Genomic DNA, 18,963 nt, shown 5'->3' on the forward strand with positions numbered 1-18,963 from the left:
GGATGGATTTTACCTCCTGTCGGGTTCAATCATTCCACCACGTTTTTTATTTGGGATTTTATCTATCCCAATAATCAACCTGCAAATCTTGTGTGAGATCGTTTCATTATAAGAATGTGTAAGACATTTAAATTAGAATATAATATTTTTATGTACTCATAAAATATAATATATCCGCTATTCATTTTATGTATGTGTCTGATTCGGTTAACGATGCATGACTGAAGTTATTTTTAATCTAATTTTTTACAATATTAAGTTTAGTATTAGTATACAAAATTTATATATTTAGAAACTATACTAAAAGTACTATTAAACACAAAAATCAAATTTAAAAACAAGTAAAAAAATACTAAAAAAATAAACAAAGAAGAAATAGTTAGTTTGACCAATAAATAATAAGTATGGCAGATAAAATGAGACAGAAGGGGTACATAATGTTTACTACAATGTATTAAAATTTTAAAAATAATATGATTTCACACTAGACTTATTTTGTATATACGAGTAATTTGGTATTGTATATATTCTTTCTTCATAGTGGCCTGGAACAGGTGCAATGTTGTCTGAAGTATTTGATTAGGTTGTGCTTGAGAGTGTAATGAGACGATACGTTACTCAAACAATGATCTTAATTTATCATAGAAATTAGGTTAAAAGTAGAGATTAGTTAATGTAAGATTATATCATGAGTTAGAGTGGAATAATACAGAGTAATTATTAGAGTTGTAAAATGTGTCGGTAGCAATGAGGTTGGAATAGTAACTATTCGATCTCGATTGTGAAAAATGTGTTTGCTTAGAAAAATAACAATGATAGTGTGATTGAAATTTTTTTGAATGTTACTCGCCCTATTACATTGTAATATCTGTTCATATACTTTAACGCCTCCACTAAAGCTCGAACTCATAACCTTCCAAATGAAAGTTCAACCCGGATACCATTAGACCACATAGTCTTCCAAATGATGGTGTGATTGAAATATTAAATAAAAAATTAATACATTTACCAACAATATATAAAATAAAGTATACCCCTCCAACCACACTTTTGCCAAACAACCATTTTGATAGCAATTTGGAGTGATGAGCCACTCCCACCACCCTAACCATCGTTTTTAATGGACCTTTAGAAACTCAAAATTTAGTTTTCAAAAAAAAAAAACTCAAAATTTATGTTGAACCATGGTAAGTTATAATCCTTTTGGGATAGTAGATTTAAAATAAAATTTATCACCATATTCTCGAAAGTTGTGCAAAAAATATATATGTAAGATAAAATATACATTTTTTAATATTTTTTTAAGTCAAAGGCGAGATATATCCTTAACTAAGATCAAAGTTCAAAATATGAATAATGGAAGGAAAAGGAACAAGAAAACAGTCCGTACAGTCAGAAATTGACAAGGCGTCCCTAGCTAAATAATGAACAACTATGTTCGCAGACGACTTAGCAAAAAGAAAGCTTAAGTTAGCAAAACTAGAAGCTATTTGTCTAATGTCATCCATAATAAAGTCAAAAGATGAGACAGAATAATGTTATGTATTTTTAATATAATATCGTATAATCGAATAATATAAACTTATAACTTTAAAACAAGAGATTACATGTTAGATATCAAATACACATTGATAGAGCAACACCATGCGTTAGTGTTTAAGTTAGATTTTTTTGAGTAATAAGAGAAATCTACAACTACTACTCGAGAGTATACACTATATAAATTTTAACTTTTGATCATAACTGACAAAAAATTATAATAAAATAAAGCAGTTTAGGTTGCACATAAATAATCAAAACAAGCCAAGAATTTGCCAAGCTAAACAAGGAGAGAAGAAAAACATGAAAAAAGCACGCAATGGATGGGCGCATCAAAAGCACTTGACCGCTTTACACGATGCATGACATCCATTTAAAAAATAAAATTAATTTCTCAAAAATATGTCAATTTGTTTTGAAAAATGTTTATTTCTCAAAAAATTTTACTGCACTCTCATTTTATACTCTTAATTTTTATTTTTTCTCAGTATTTTTTATGTAAACATTTTTGTTGTGAACACACATAATGAAAATAACATATCCTAGTTTGTCATATTAAAAAATAGGAGTAAAATTTTAAGAGTGATTTGTGCTCAGTTTTTGAGGAGAATATAGCTTATGTAGAGAAGAGAGACGATTTGGAGCTTCTTGCAAGAAGTTAGTTTTTTGTGGGTCTCGCAAGAGAGAGAAAGTGGAGAAGAGAGGTACAGCCGAGCGTGTTTCGTGCATATACAGCATCCAGTCGGGCACGTGCAATGCACGCGCCGACTAGCGCGTTAACTGCTTTGATTTTATTTTATTTTTTGTTTTTTTTTTTATTACGTCAAACCTACTTTTTATTTTTTTTTACTCATGTTATCTTTTTTTAAAAAAAAACATTATTACATGTTAAATCGGAAATTTTCAAATGTACTAAAGTCCGTACAATACAGTCTGCGTGGAAACAGTTGAGATTGCTCCCGGAGAACGGGTCATTCTACGGCTATGCCTAAAAAGACGTACTACATTAATTAATTAATTCAGAAGCCTGCCGGGCCGGAAGATCTAACTCGCAATCTCCTCGTATTTATTGTGGAAACAACTCTCACGGTTTACAACTGTTCCCTATACTCAACAGGCCAACATCCATTAATTCTCACTCCGTATTTTATTGTTTGTTTTCATGTGTGTACTCTGATCTCATCGAAGATGTCCGCAAACAAGAAACTTCCCCCTCACTTTCTATTCTTCTATTGTCTTGTTCCTTGTTTTTCTCGCAACTCCAATGTGTATGTGCCTGCCGTCTCAATATACAATTTCAACAAAACAACCATAGGTAGAGACAAATCAAATAATTAATTTGGTAATCACATGATTCTAAATTTGACGCTATGGCTTTATTTGATAAAATAATTAGTTTATCAGTATATTTTGACTTATTTAACTAATATTAACTCTTTGACTTGATTAAACAATCAATATGAATGTTTGATTAATAGCTTTTTGTAATAATTTATTATTTCAAAATATTAAAATTCAAAAAGCTATTCAAAGTAATTTTTTATCAGTTTGTTGATAAAATCATTTTGTATGTAATCAACTAACCACTAATTTATCAAACATTTTTCTACAATCGGCTAATGCTATATCCTAATCAGCTAACTACCATTTATCAAGCACCCCCAATGTGAATTTGTGAAAGTTACATGTTTATCTTCTTGATTTGAGGGGGTCAATCTAAGGCCAACATTATCCTTACAAAGTGAAATAGTATTACAAAAATGCATAGAAAATACCGAAAGAATTAAAAATTTAGTGATGAGGAGGTATGAACTACTTTTAAAAGTAAGGATATTTCAGAAACAAAAATACTACATGTACCCCCCAAAAACAAACTCCCTACTTTTACTTTCACTTGTATTCAAATTTGATTCGAGGAAAAAAAAAAAAAAGAAATGGATAAACAATATGGCCCCCTATAAAATTGAGCAATCAAAGCACGCCAAATCATAGAGAGTACATAATGGAAGTACATGTAAAATTACTCTTTCAAAAATAAGAATAGGATCATTTTTAATTTCAATTAGAAAAAAACTATAATCAGTTTACATTTCTTATGAAAATAATCCATTTACTAACTTTCACTACCAACTATGATCGTAGTTTATATGACAATATAATATAACACATACATTAGTTTGACAAATTAGTCATCAATATGCAATTTTAGTCCCGGTGCTAATTTTTGCTATCAACTATGGTCTTAATTGATAGGACAACATAATATAATAATGTACATATAAAACACAAACAATAGGTGATGACAAATGTTAAACATAGACCAAAATTGTAATGTTACTTGTTCAATTATATGCCCGTTTAGTCATTTTAATTTTACAAAATTAGTCATCAATATATTTTAGTCTCTCTACTAACTTTTGCTATTGACTACGGTCATAATTTATATGACAAGTATAATATAACACGATACAAATAAAACACAAACATGTGATGAAAAAAGTTAAACAAAGAGACTAATGATGTCTTTAATTTGTACACGAGAATCGGAATGAGAATCAAATACTCAGTAATTATAATGTATTTTGATAAAAGTATTTTGCATGTTTAGTAGTATGGTAGAATTGAGAGACTGAAAAAGTTAGCCAGGCTGGCAGCCAGCTCAGTAATGGATGGCTAGATAGCATAAGAATTGAGGGGAGTAACAAATGACACACTGCCAACTTGGCATTGATGTCAAGTAGGAAACAAGACAAAGTAGCATAGATAGATGAAATAAGACAACTGTCCAAAATCCAGCAAGAAACCAGATTGTTTCCAACAAATGTACATTTACTGGTTCATTATGGAATGGATAAGGCAAATACAATTCAAATGAAGCAGGCTATAATTCAAGAGGTATCAGTGTATCACCACTCCAAACAACAAAGCATCATCAACTATATAAAATGACAGGGAGAATTCAACAACTAAGGAAACTTGGTATGCCCATTACGATTATGCACAACTAAAGGGAGTTAAATATGGAGTAATGTATTTAGATAAGAGGCGGGTATATCTTGGCCTGCTGTCGAACCCTCTTCTTATACTCCACAGCATCCTGCATATAGGGACTTAATTATTGAACAGAACCTACTACTATATTCTTGGAATGATGAATTCTATAATTCTTGTTAACACATTCAACTGGATAAAGCGAAGATGATAAAGTTACGGTTGAATATAAAGAATTACCTGGATAAAGAGATGATAACCTTCAGTTTGAGCTGGATCAGAAGGATTTGGTTGGTCCAACAAGTCCTGGATACCAACTAGAATTTGCCTGACGGTAATGGCCGGTCTCCACCCCTAGAAACAACCAAAAACAGTGAAAGCCCATCATATACCAGATTAATTGAGACTTAAGTCAGCGTACAGAAAGAGAATGCTGCATACATAATCTTCATTAAGGATTGAGAGGCAAACTGTCCCAGAAGGATAGACATTAGGGTGGAAGAAACCCTGTGGGAATTTGCATTTTGGTGGTTTGCTTGGGTAGTCCTCGCTGAAGTGCATTGTAAGTGGATAATAACCATCTTCCCAGTCAGTCTGCAGCAGTTATATTGCTCAGCAACCAAATTATAAAAACACAGAGAGAATTACAAATATATGTGCCTACGCAAAGTTTGTGCAATCTTTCTGAACAATAGGTGAGATGATATTCTACCAGCAAGCATATTTCTTCTAGAGTTAATGAGTAAATAGACACAAAAAAACTGTAAATATTTATACCGTGCTGTTCAGTAAAGATTATGTAATCAGATTACTGGGACTATAGATTAAGTAGTCTTCTTTTTTCCATTATTGGAACAGATTGTAGATTATGGATCATGATTTTACAACACTTTAACCTTATTTAAGTCAATAACCTATGCACAAAAAGTTACCTCATTCACAATCTACAAATATTAACAATAATCAAAATCCATGATTATAAGCTTTATTAAACGGTCCAATAGAAAGTTGGAAAGTCTGTTACAGAGTGTATAATTTTAATATGGTACTAAATCAAAGTTACTGCACTAAGTTAACTGTTGTTACACATGGGACCAGAATATTCAGACCATTCCATTGATGTAATTTATGATACATGCTTTTTGGGACAACATAACTGTTATGCATGTAATCAATCATAAAAATCAAGAATTGGTGATCACCACCACTTTTTAAGATAAAGGGAGGAAGACCATGTTCAAGAAAAAGATGATCACTGATTGTGGATGAAAAAATAAAAATTTTAGTGCTTTGTAATGAATTGTCGCATTTTGAAAAAAACTTATAGTACACTTTAGCGTCTAATCTAAGAAATACTGTAGCAGAAATGCAGAATTATGATTCAAATAATAATGTGTGTACTATGTAAGCACTGTTTAATTTAATTAAACAGCTTTAAGCTTTATTTTTATATTGCAACATAAGATTCATTTTCGTGACTGTCCTGACTGCTGAAAATCAAGCAATATCTATCTATCTGACTGAACTGTGTGCAAGTAAAATCATAAAGCAGCACCAGCAAAAACAAAAACTATCTACTTAGCTAGCAACCTTATTAAACAAGTGTGAACTAATTTTCACCCCTGTTGTTTAAAATTTAAATTTTTACAAGAAAAAATCATCTCATAATTTTAATACAGAGATCGAGTCATCCAACTTGTGAATATCACTCATGAAGCCAAACACATAACAAAAGCTAAAGGAGACTCCTAAACACATGACAAAAGCAGCATGATTCTAATTTGCAATTAGATTTGGGAAAAATTAGTAAACTTTACTCTATTACTAGTAAGTTAAAAGATCAAATTGGAGAATTTAATTGGACTAAAACACTTTTCTTACTGTAATTTGACTATACTAAGAAACTAAATGCACCAAGCAAACCAAAGTAGAACAACCTTCAAATCAATCCCTCGAGTTAATAAAAAATTCATAAAGTTAGCAGCCACTCTTCACTCAGATATAACAGATAAAATTTTTACCAGACAATCACTCAAAAAACTTCTTCAACTAGGTCTCTTTGCATATTTTACAAACAAAATTTACCTTCAGCTAACTTGAACTATCAAAAACAGTGGAAAAAATGGTAGGTAATAAAGGAGACAAGGACTTACCCCGGCCTTGCCGGGAATAATGCAGTGCCAAACCATCAAGTTCACTGAACCGTCCGGTAGTGTCTCCGGCTTAGCCACGAATCCCTAAAGCAAAAACACAAATCCAAACATAAACAATACGCGAACATCGAAATCCACAAAGCCGAAATCATTTTAAAAGTAAAGATCACACGAGATGATACAGATGGAAATATGCAGGAAGATAAAGCAGAACTGAGAGACGAGAAGAGAGAGCGCGAGACGCACGTGAGGGTGATTTCTGCGCCAGGCTTTGCGCTCCTCGGTGAGACGACCACGAGCAATACCTCCCGACATTGTTTCCGGTAGCGGAAAATGAACGGTCGCCGGAGTTGTGGTCGTCGCTAGACGGAGAGACGAAGAGAGAGAGAGAGAGAGAGAGGAGTGAGAGGGAGTTTATTTTTGGGGGGTGGAACCGCGGAAGTAAATACTAGTCGGAATTGACGGCGGAGATTAAATCAAAGATGTACGGCGGAGATCATTGTCGACAAAAACCATTGATTTGAAATAATCGGTTATGCTTTTCGGTCTTTCTTATAATGCGTTTTTTATGGGATAAAATTTATTAAAGTCAACGATTCTTTATTCTTTTCTTTCCTTCCTTTTAAAGTCTTTATTTTCTTTTTCATTTTTTCTTTTCTAGCGTGGAAACCACGCTACCATGAACTCACGTGAAAAGTGCGTGTTTGATACATGCTAGGTGGTTAAGTGGGGTCTCCGTAGGCAATATGTGGGCTGGGCCGTTGTGCTGAGATTTGGGCCATTTCAACCACTGGGCTGGATCATTTGTAAATGTACCACTAAATTATAATAAGAAGTTTTCATTAGACAAGTTGTTATGCTATGCAACCGTGTGCATCATGCATGGTGCACATAGTTGCGAGCGACATCATTTCACTATGTGGAGTAACGGTGTTGTTAGTGGCACCGTTTAACTCCATCAATCAATTGTTTTTTAAAAAAAAAAACTCCAATCGACAGGATTTCCACCATTTTCGGTGTGGATATATAGTTCACTAATTCTGGATATATAATTCACTGATTCTGGATATATAGTTCATTAATTATGGATACATAGTTCACTAATTCTGGATATATAGTTCATTAATTCTGGATATATAGTTCATTAATTCTAGATATATAGTTCACTAATTCTGAATTTATAGTTCATTAATTCTGGATATATAGTTCATTCATTCTGAATACACAGACGCATCGAACAGCCATAAGTCAAAACAGAGTACCAGTAACCGATGTGGATATATAGTTCATTAATTCTGGATATATAGTTCAAATTATGCACAGCATAACGCCGTTAATGGCAATCAAAATGATTTTTTTTAAAAGTCGGACGCATCGTTTTTAATCAAAACAACGCCGTTTTTGCAACCGTTGCGCGGCATAATTTGCCTCATTAGATGGGATAAGTTGAAAAGCAGTTGTTATACCATTGACCAGGATCCACCTTGCAAGATGGACCTTGGTTCTAAATTTTGTACTTTTAGTATTGGAATTGTGTACATATAGAATATAAATTGTGTGTCTAAGAATTTGTGAATACAATACAGGGTCATCACAAATTGTGAATTTTTAAAAAGTAAATTGAAACATGAGTTAATACCTAAAATGGTCCCTCGACTATGCCATAATTATCAATTTGGTCCTCAACTACCATTCTTACCCAATTAAGTCCTCAACTATGTAACTTTTACTCAATTAAGTCCTCAACTATACAATTCTTACCCAATTTAGTCCTCAACTATACAATTCTTACCCAATTTAGTCTTCTGTATTAATTTGACTGTTTGTTGACTGTCAAAAGTCGGGATAAAATTATAATTTTACAAGATTTCTCATTCCTCTCCATTTAGCAGCGCCAAACCATGCAGCAATACACTCCGATCAGATTTCGATCGTCAAAAAATCGTTGAAAATCAAATTCATGGGCTATCCGATGCACAACCACTACTTCGATACTGACTGGTTTAGAACCCAACCGGAGCTTATTGCTACATGGTTTAGCGCTGCTAAATGCGGAGGAAGGAGAAAACTTGTAAAATTACAACTTTATTTCCACTTTTGACAGTCAACAAACAGTCAAATTGACAAAGGACTAAATTGGGTAAAAATTGTATAGTTGAGGACTTAATTGGGTAAAAATGATAGTCGAGGACCAAATTGGTAATTACGACATAGTCGAGGGACTATTTTGGGTATTAACTCTTGAAACATTTTACAGGGCGTTTGGTTGGGAGTAAGGAATTAGGGAGGAAATGAATTGCAATTCGGTGGGAAAAGAATAAGGTGAAATAAAGTAGGAATTCAAATTACATTGTTTGGTAGGGATGAATAGAATTATTGGGTAGGGAATGAAAGAAGTGATATAAAGACTAAACTGCCCTTGTGTAATAATAATAGTAGTAATAATTAAGGGTACTTTTGTCCTTTCATCCTTTTGTCCTTTTCCCACAACCACCGAATTGCAATTCATAGGGGGGTGCCCATGAATTGCAATTCAGCAAAAGGAGGGAATTGCAATTCTGTGGAATTGCAATTCCCTCCAACCGGACAGCGTAATTGTGGCTTCCACTGAATTGCAATTCAACTACAGTCAAATTACGCTCAATCAAACAGGCCAAGTATATTAATTGTGTATTTTTGGATCTGCACAAGGTCGACCCAGGTCCACGAAATAATTTGCCGTTGACAAGCTATGTTATCGAAGTCAATGATAGTGCAATTGGCCAATTGGGGAATCGTGGCTTCTGATCACGTTGTAGAGAATTGTGTGAGAAAGTTGATTTAATTTGTAATTTTACATTCAGATTTGGAGTTTCAACTAGACTTTTCGATGAAATTTGAGCTATATCTATCATAGACCAGTTAATAAAGGCTTTTATTATGTTATTCTTATTGAGAGTGATTCGTTTTTAGCCATTAGTAAGATGAGGTTTGCACCAAACATCATGAGATCCTTGGTTTGAAGCTATTAAAGAGATTTCGAAGTGAGACAGGACATGTTCTCTAGGTGTAAACACAAAGAAGCTAATCTCTGCGCAAATTCGACAACATACCATGATCATTCTTGTCAAAGTTTACCAATCTTGATAACGTAGCTGCCGCCTAAGCATTCACAAATACAAAGACAATTACTTTATTCCTTCTTCAATTGAAATCCTATATGCAATACACAGTTAAAACTAACCCCGGCGAGGTCCATTAAATATATTATAATAAACACAAATTAAGGAATTGAACATCATCATGGTCCATGCATCTTGAGTGCAGCATAAGTAGTTTTTGCTGTCTTCTTCTTGCGTGTTTGTGAGCTATGGCGTGCGTGTTTCGGAGAGGTAGAGAGTGAATCAATACGACAACCAGGAGGTAGGTGCGACAACATGGTTTTCTCGTCACTGCAACGCTGCATGTGTTTGGAGAAGAAATCCGAACACTCTTGCGGGCTTCTCTGGTTGGGCAGACCCAGAATGCAGTTATTCTTCACGTCCAGAATTTTCTTGGCGATTAGCTTCCTGCATTCTTCTCCGACCTGGGTGAAATAGTTTGATCCCAGGCTCAGTTCCTCCAGGTCTCCCAGCACGCACAGTGATTCCGGGACGGCCCCGTACATCTTGTTGGTGCTTAGGTTGAGGATCTGCAGTTTCTTGAGGCAGCCGAATGAGTGTGGAATGGGGCCTGTTAACTGGTTTTTGCTGGCATCGAAGACGGTTGCGTTTTTCAGCTTCCCGATTTCCCAGGGAAGACAGCCGGATAATTCATTGTTCAGGAATAGAACTTCAAGCAGGTACTTTGAAGCGTCACCAATGCTTCTAGGGATTTGGCCAGTGAAGTAGTTGTTTGCTAAGGTTAGGAAGAAGACAGGGGTTCTGCCAAGGTTGTCGGGTAATGAGCCGGAGAATCCATTGTTGTTGAGGAACAGAGCGTCAAGGTCTAGTGTGAAGACTTGAGGGGGGAGTTGGCCGTGGAAGGTGTTGAACCGGAGGTCCAAATATGTTAAGTTTGTAGCTGCAAGAACGTGTTCTGGGAACGGCCCAGAGAGCTTGTTGTTGCTGACGTCGAGCTCGAAGAGAGTGGGGAGATTGGACACTGAGATTCCAGAAGGAATGGTGCCTACGAAGTTGTTGGAGTTGACATGGAGAACGACCAAGTCCTTGAACTGTTCGACATACTTTTCCAGCGACAGAGGGTTTGTACTATTGCCAAGGTGGCGACCGTTGAAGTTTATGCCACCAACAGCAAGCCTGTTGTCTTTTGTTGTGTTGTAACAAATGTATCCTATGTATGCGGATGAGTTTTTGCAGAGTTGATCCTTGCCCGTCCAGGTTTTGGTAATGCCGGTTGGGTCATGGATTATTGTTCTTCTGAATCTTTTGATCACTCTCTCTATCCTGCGTAGTTCTGATGTTTCAAATGGGAATGGAAAACTAGGTGATGGAGGCTGTTTTGGTGGCGGAGGAGGGGGTGATGGAGGCTGTTTTTGTGGCGGAGGAGGGGGTGATGGAGGCGGTTTTTGTGGTTTTTGTGGCGGAGGAGGTGGAGGTGGAGGGAGTGGCGGAGGGCATTCTGGAGGGGGAGGCAGAGGAGGAGGACATGTGGGTTCAGGGGCGGAGCTAGGGGGAGGAGTAAATGATATTATGATTTCTAATGCAGCTCTCTTATTTTCTCCAGGTGAGGATATGGAAATGGTGGCTTCAAGGAACAATGGAAGTGAGAAGAGGAAGAAGAAGAAGAAGAGATGAGAAACTGTGAGAACTGAGATGATAACTCTCCCCATCCTTACAATCTTTTAGAAACCATAGTAATAAGCTAATCATATATATAATTGATGTAAGGAGTATGATAGTAATAATACATAACCTTATCAACTTCCACTCTCAACAAGGGTTGGAGCAAGAGATTAAAATAGCCAAGTGGGAACATCCTTACTGGCAGTAGGCAAAAGCCAAAATACATGTGCAGAGCAAGCAGTGTCAAAACTGAAGCATTGGGAACAATTTTAGCTGAGTAGTCACTATTGAATTGGTAACCACAAGTTCAATTCCCAATTGAACCTTCTTGGATTGAGCCAGTTAGTTATGCGCAACCTAAGCTGGTTTACCAGTAGAGTTTACCCAATACATACTCTCAGATAATGGTTGCAGGTTTCTTTCGTCAATAAAACAAAAACAAAAAACAAAAAAGGGAAGCATTAGTACCACTAATTCACGTGTAACTCTAGAAGGACCAATGAGTATTTGTTTCAAATACAACACATGTTACATCAATAAATGTATATTGTCCCATTGTAGTAGTAGACTACTAGTAGTAGTTAACCTGTCCCATTGCAGCAAATACTATATAATTAGTTAAGAACTAAGAATGAGATACATAAAATTAGCAGAAAGCAATCCTGTGGATATTATCTACAGTATCCAGAGGCAGAGCTAAGTTACCCCAAATCTTTCCAACATCAACACACAAGAATTTGGAAGTACCTGACGGCCTGACCTTTAGAGCTGTATAACAGGGAGAGAAGGGAGGCTCCACATCCTCACATGGAGGTATGACGCAGAAGAGACTGTGGAGGACCCATTACATCATGATCTCTTTTATGCGTACTGATGATGGCAATATGGCACCAGAAGATCCCAAGACAAAGCACTCTTGGACACATTTATCTCACTCAGACTAAGTTCCACCACACACTTCAATTCATTATCCCAATTCAGAGCTCCTTGAACAGAGTGTGTTACGGGCTGAAATTAGCAAGATTGCAGTGTTTCTTGGGGTTACAAAGAAGCAAATGTTACAACAAAATATATGGGTTACAAGAGAAATAATTAATTTCAAATCTAGTAGTGCAATGCAAACTTTCTCGACATAGTATACTTGTGCAAGCTTGCTTCTTACCCATGGATGTATGTATATTCTCCAAATGTGTAATTTCACAATGTTTTAAACAACATCAACCGTACAATTCTCAGAATGAATGAACAAGTTAAAATCGAGTAACCAAGTAGTGAATTTAACAATTAGATCAAACCTTGCTGTAATCTGGTGCTGCAGATACCAGCTTCTATATTGTTGACATCAAGAAAAAATGGGTCATGGAACAAGACATGTAGAAAACCAGTTTTTTCATGTCTCTACTCCACTTGCAAGCATTCTTTGTGGGGTTTCTTCACAAACAGGGGTATCCTCACACCGAGTTCCCTTAGTCGATTTACCAAGCCATGTAGAAACTCAAATGTTAGTTTTGATTGTTTATTTAGATCCTCTCTTACATCTGGCTGGATCCTGAACCACTCTCCCAACATCTTGTGCACATGAGACCGAATAATTCTCCATGGCACAGGATATCTCTCGCAAAACTTCAAATACTCCACTAATAACTCAGCCTGGTCTAACTGTCCATCTTCCAGGGTTCCATTACTGCCAGATGACCATTCAGTAGTCAAATATCCAGCAAAAAGGGCTGGATTCTCAAGAAGAGTCTCAGCTGAAAGTACCCCATCCGCACCAGTCTCTTCCAAACAATTTTGTACATCATCCATATGACGTATATTCCCATTAGCAAGGACAGGAATTCTCACTGAATCTCTAACAGCCTTGATGAAAGGCCAGTTGGCTCGAAATTTCTTCCCATCTTTTTCATCTCTTGTTCGTCCATGGACTGCTAAAAGAGCACAACCAGCTTCCTCCAACATCTTGGCATAATTGATGGTATCTTGCAAATCAGGGAAGACACGGATTTTGCATGAAACAGGAATGCTAAGATTTTGAGCCAATTTTTCTACCAGAGCCCTAACAACTGGAAGATTATCCATGAGGAAAGCTCCATAGTTCCCCCGCTTTGCAATACGCTGGGGACACCTGGGAAATAAAACAATTTATATAAGAGCCAATAAAATCATATTCTATCGTATGTGAACAGATCAATCAACTGGGAAATGTAGAAATAAACTTAAACCAGAATTGACTGAAAAATGACGGATTATGATTGTAGACTAAATTGAAAGAATATCACAAAAGAAAATTCATTTAAACAGAAGTAATGGTTGTAGAATTTGAAAATTAAATAGCCAGACAAAAAAAAAAATGTAGTGATTAAGGTCCAAAATGAGGAGTGTCCATCTAAACACCAAGACAAAAATACTTATAATCAAATGCCAATTGTTTTCTAGTAGCAAATAATCAGTATCCAAGACAACAGGACTACCTCTAATTGCCTAAGTGTAAGCAAATTATCTTCAGACATTATTTTAGTATCAATGTTAGAATAATAGATAACACTTGAAGGAAGGAGGATGCTACCCTAAGTTGATGTCCACATAATCACAATAAGGTTCTACTCTCCGGGCTGCTTCCAGCAAAGTGTCTGGGTCATTCGCACAGAATTGAACAAAAAGTGGGCGATCCTCCTGCAATTTAGAGAACACAGTAAGATGAATACCAAACTGGAACATTAGAATGCCCAGTAACACAATTCTGGAACAAATACATAGATGAAGCAGAAAGCAAGCAATCCAAATCAGGAAAAAAGAAACCCATCCTGAAATTGGATATCAGCATTCTAATCAAGAAATTTTAAAACACACATTAAATGATAGTAGATATCAAGCACTCCAAAGTCCAAATCAGAAAAGAACAACACTCATCTTGAAATTGGACATTAACATTCTACAGAAGAAATTTTAAAAGCTGCATTAAACAATAAAACATGCAGGCAGCTCGGCAAAAGTGGTACGCCTAGAATTTATATAGGCCTTGTTTGGTAAAATAGTTAGCCTATCAACCAATTTTGACTTATTTGACAACTATTAATTGTTTGACTTTGTTAAAAAATTAATATAGGTGTTTGGTTAATTAGCAAATTCAAAAAGTTGCTCAAAGCAACTTTTTCAATTAGCTTTTTGAGAAAAAAATTATACCAAACAGCTATAAGCTAACAGCTAATTTACCAAACTCATTTCTACAATAAATGTTACTCGGTATCAACTAAATAAATGTTATCAACTAATTATAACCTCTAATTAACTCAATCCGCTAACGCTAACAGCTATGGGCTATCATTCACCAAACAGGGCCATAATCATATGTCAAAATGCGCCAAAGAAGTAACATTTGAGGATACAAACTGAAATATGTAGTTGCAGAAATGCATACGGGCAATGTACAAAGCAAATTTTAAGAATATAATCCAAGCAGGGAAAATTTTCAAGTTTTTGAAAACTGTTTGAGCTTAAAGTAGATTACCTTGCAGGTAGTAAATTCTACAGAGCGATACTTGTCGTCTTCGTTGAAAATACGCGAGTGTAGCATAGGGGTATAAGCAGCTTCAGCACCGTACTTACGACAGAGCATACGAAAAGGAAGCTCCGAGTTGTCGACCATAGGTGCAACAATGAGTTTCGGCTGTCCAATTTTTTTCCAGTGAATCCACGCTCTCTCAATCCACGCCTCTCCACGCAAGTACCCATTCGGACGAACCAAACTAGAGGACTGAACTTCTTCTTCTTCTTCTTCTTCTTCTTCTTCTTCTTCTAAGGAATGAATGTGATTCGCATCTCCGTCGGCTTCGGCGGCGGCGATTCCTGAGCAGAGAAGGTCATCTACGCCGTCGGCATCGTGGAGGTTTTGTGCAGAGACAGTTGGGATTTGGGTAGCCATGAAAAGTTCTGTAAGGAAAGATTAGGAACTGCTAGTCGCGAGAGTTAAACACGAAGAATTTGGGCTTTGGTCCATTTGAAAGATACAAGGTGGGCTTTAGTCCAATTGTTTTGTATCTTGGCTACACCCTTATATTTATAATTAGTATTTTGGGCCCATACAAATGAGTACGCAAATTATGCTGTGGACTCGTGTCCACAATGCATTATAGACACGAGTCCAAACGACACCGTTTTAAGGGAAACGCGGCCTTCCAGTTAAAAAAAAAAAAAAAAAATTTAATTTTGTCTCGCCGTTAACTGTGTTATTCGTTTGTGGCATTATGAATGTACAGTTATAGAATTATGAATGTACAGTTATGTAATTATGAATGTACAGTTATGGAATTATTAATGTAAGTTATGAAATTATGAACACAGAGCTCAGACATTATGAACTTACAATTATAAACATATAATGATAAAATTATGAACATAGAGCTCTAAAATTGTGAACATAGAGTTTCGAAAATTATGAATTTACAGTTATTGAATTATGAATGTACAGTTACGGAATTATGAATATACAGTTATGAAATTATGAATGTACAATTATGCAATTATGAACACAGAGCTCTGACATTATGAACATATAGTGATAAAATTATGAACATATACTCATATAACAAAGTGGTCTGGAATTAAAAAAAAAAAAAAAAAAAAAAGTGGAAGAGAACAGTGCCACTAACGACACCGTTACCGTATCCAGCATGCAGGACACGGGTCCATAGTATAACAAATTATGCTGTGGACTCGTGTCCACAATGCATTGTGGATACGAGTCCAAAACGATGTCGTTTTCAGAGAAAACGCGACATTTCAGTTTTTTTTTTTTTAAAAAATTGATTTTGTCTCGCCGTTAACGGCGTTATTCGTTTGTGGCATTGTGAATGTAAGTTATGGAATTATGAACACAGAGATCTGACATTATGAACTTACAATTATGAACATATAATGATAAAATTATTAACATAGAGCTCTAAAATTGTGAACATAGAGTTTCAAAAATTATGAATTTACAGTTACGTAATTATGAATGTACAGTTACGGAATTATGAATGTACAGTTATGGAATTATGAACACAGAGCTCTGACATTATGAACTTACAATTATGAACATATAGTAATAAAATTATGAACATATGCTCTTATAACAAAGCGGTCTGAAATTTTTAAAAAATAAAAAATAAAAAATGGTGGAAGATAACGGTGTCACTAACGACACCGTTACCGTGTCCACAATGCACGCTGGACACGGATCCATAGCATAACGATTGCTAATTTAACTAGGTCAACCAGGTACCCCACACAAATCTTCCTACAGGAATGTGACGGGAAATAAGACGTAGTTTCAGAAACTATTCTATTTTTTTTTTATGTGATGAGACGAACCCACAATCATTGAGTAATTTCACTAAGGAATCCATAATCATTATCATATGGTGTACAATGGATAATTCAACTTTTATATAATAACTTGCAAACAACAAAGGAGATAGGATAAATCGCACAAAAAAAAAAAATCAATATAATAGATTCAACTACAAGATGTTAACAATAATTAAATTCGTAACTTTTTAATATATTTCCTTCGTCTCATTTTATGCGTCGAGTTCGGTTAACGAAACTTGAATGAAGTTATTTACAATTTAATTTTTCATAATATTTAGTTTAGAAATAATATGTAAAATTTATATATTTAAAAACTACATTAAAAACACTATTAAACACAAAAAAAAAATAGAAATTATAAACAAATGTTAATAAAAATAAAAAAATTAAAGAATTAATTGATCAATAAATAATAAGTACAACAGATAAAATGAGAATTATATACTGCCCACTCAACAACCCATTCCTGAAAAATTACTACTCCCTCCATCTCAATTGATGTGTTTGGTTCGACGCACTCCATTGCCTTTCATAAAAGTGAAAGACATTTTATAAAGAGTAATACTATATTTATTCCTACTTTCTACTCCATTTTATACTCTTTACTGAAATGTTATTATTTGATTGGTTTAAATAACCAAATGGATCACTATTTTTCTTTATTCATATAAATTTATTAATACACTATACTTGGTGGGAGTTTATACTTCACGAGAATAAATATATTATTTTCCTTTTATAAAGTAGTACAGAAATTAGAGCTCATAGCTGTCATGTCGTCTCACTTAAACCAAAAGGATAAAAAGAGGAGACTATAATAAGATGCGTTGTCACATGGCAGTCGTCAGGCATTAAAAGAAGACAGACCACAATGGATGACCCATGCATGCATCCTCTGTTGACTTTGAGCAATCAGCCAAGGCAAAAAACAAACTACAGAAGAACTTCTAGGGCCCCATTGTGTGTCCAAACTTGAACACTAATCAATACCCCAGCTGCAGATTTTGACTTCCTTAATTCAACAAAATGTTGTCTTTTTTATAGAGTATTATTTTCATTACATGATGTGTATTAATGGAAGTCTATTTTTAATCTTACATTTATATGTGAGGGTCTACTTTAAATTTAATCTTTTTTTTATTAAAACATCTTCATTTGGTCGTAACATTATTGTGGCCAAAAAACAGATTCAAAAATCTTTGTCAGTCGGGGCAAAAGATTAAAAACTATACTCTACTCTCCTCCGTTGTATGCAATACGCGTGTCTCACTAGGTGTTGCGCTCTCCCGCCAAATATCTCCTTGCGTGCCACGTCGCAAGCCACGTACTGGACATCGCCAATTGCATCGCTAACTGCCAGAGCGACCCGTCTGTCCAAGTGGTCAGTCCGAGCAGTTTGCCCCTCCACCGAATAGCACGCCACTCACCTGGGTGAACCAAGTTGAGGCTCTCCAACCACTAACGGACAACCAAGACGCTCCAACATTGGACCAAAAAGCGCCAAGGCCGCGGACCTGGGAGCGGTCCGCTGCCACCCTCCGACAGTCCGCTTCGGTCCGCTTGATCCCAAAGAGTTCGTCACTCGTCGGTAAACTGAGATCGGGTGTCTGGGTCGCCGACCAACCCCTATTCTCCTAATTGGATAGCCTTGGTCAAGCCCACCTCTTATTTTAATTATTTTTTGGATCGTACTCTTAAGCTAATCAGTTACATAGCCTATATATAATGGTGGTACGTAGGAGATATATATAAACATCTTTAGTATCTCACTACTCAAGTTATTGCATATAAACATCTAGCTACTTTGTTTGAGATTAAGTGAATGATAATCCCCTCCTGATTGCATTAGCGCGGGCAGCCGGTTCTTCCTATGTCCTGAGTGTGGAGTTCATCCCCTGCATTTTGGAGTTCTTTTAATACAATCATTTCTTTGGTTTTCAGAAAAAAGTGAATGATAATCTCTCTATTGCAGTATAAGGATTATGGTGATTCAAAAAGCTAAGCAACTATCATTAAATTGGAGGTTGCTTAATTCTATATATATATATATATATATATATATATATATATATATATATATATATATATATAATGCTCCACTAAATATTAGATATTATAGTGCTTTTGCATGTACAATGCATTTTTGTAATTTGTATATTTCTAAC

The 18,963-nt window shown here is 35.4% G+C and overlaps 3 protein-coding genes across 9 annotated transcripts; all 3 read right to left on the reverse strand.

Moving 5' to 3' along the window:
* Positions 1-4,330: 4,330 nt before the first annotated feature.
* Positions 4,331-7,210, reverse strand: LOC109189122 (SUMO-conjugating enzyme SCE1-like). The gene is made up of 5 exons (XM_019339869.1): positions 6,930-7,210; positions 6,684-6,767; positions 4,972-5,124; positions 4,771-4,884; positions 4,331-4,636 (listed from the first exon to the last, which is right to left on the reverse strand). The coding sequence occupies exons 1-5, from the start codon at positions 6,996-6,998 to the stop codon at positions 4,574-4,576; spliced, it is 483 nt and encodes a 160-aa protein (XP_019195414.1). The 5' UTR covers positions 6,999-7,210; the 3' UTR covers positions 4,331-4,573.
* Positions 7,211-9,831: 2,621 nt separating this feature from the next.
* On the reverse strand, positions 9,832-11,721 carry LOC109189148 (uncharacterized protein At4g06744-like). Of its 4 annotated transcripts, none has more exons than XM_019339914.1 (2): positions 11,275-11,721; positions 9,832-11,181 (listed from the first exon to the last, which is right to left on the reverse strand). In XM_019339914.1, the coding sequence occupies exons 1-2, from the start codon at positions 11,491-11,493 to the stop codon at positions 9,964-9,966; spliced, it is 1,437 nt and encodes a 478-aa protein (XP_019195459.1). In that variant the 5' UTR covers positions 11,494-11,721; the 3' UTR covers positions 9,832-9,963. The 4 variants fall into 4 exon arrangements, with proteins under 4 accessions (XP_019195459.1, XP_019195458.1, XP_019195456.1 ...); XM_019339913.1 differs by having other exon boundaries at positions 9,832-11,176; positions 11,270-11,721; XM_019339911.1 differs by having other exon boundaries at positions 9,832-11,209; positions 11,270-11,721.
* A 117-nt stretch (positions 11,722-11,838) lies between these two features.
* LOC109189149 (tRNA-dihydrouridine(16/17) synthase [NAD(P)(+)]-like) lies at positions 11,839-15,397 on the reverse strand. Of its 4 annotated transcripts, none has more exons than XR_002055547.1 (4): positions 14,955-15,397; positions 14,013-14,119; positions 12,742-13,571; positions 11,839-12,454 (listed from the first exon to the last, which is right to left on the reverse strand). XR_002055547.1 is itself a non-coding variant. In XM_019339915.1 (3 exons), exons 1-3 carry the CDS (start codon positions 15,366-15,368, stop codon positions 12,845-12,847), a joined length of 1,248 nt encoding a protein of 415 aa, XP_019195460.1. In that variant the 5' UTR covers positions 15,369-15,397; the 3' UTR covers positions 11,896-12,844. The 4 variants fall into 4 exon arrangements, 1 of the variants encoding a protein (XP_019195460.1); XR_002055546.1 differs by having other exon boundaries at positions 11,839-12,480; XR_002055545.1 differs by having other exon boundaries at positions 12,609-13,571.
* Between the last annotated feature and the right edge of the window lie 3,566 nt (positions 15,398-18,963).

The sequence above is a fragment of the Ipomoea nil genome, unplaced genomic scaffold (assembly GCF_001879475.1).
Source record: "Ipomoea nil cultivar Tokyo-kokei standard unplaced genomic scaffold, Asagao_1.1 scaffold1509, whole genome shotgun sequence".
Classification (NCBI taxonomy): Eukaryota; Viridiplantae; Streptophyta; class Magnoliopsida; order Solanales; family Convolvulaceae; genus Ipomoea; species Ipomoea nil.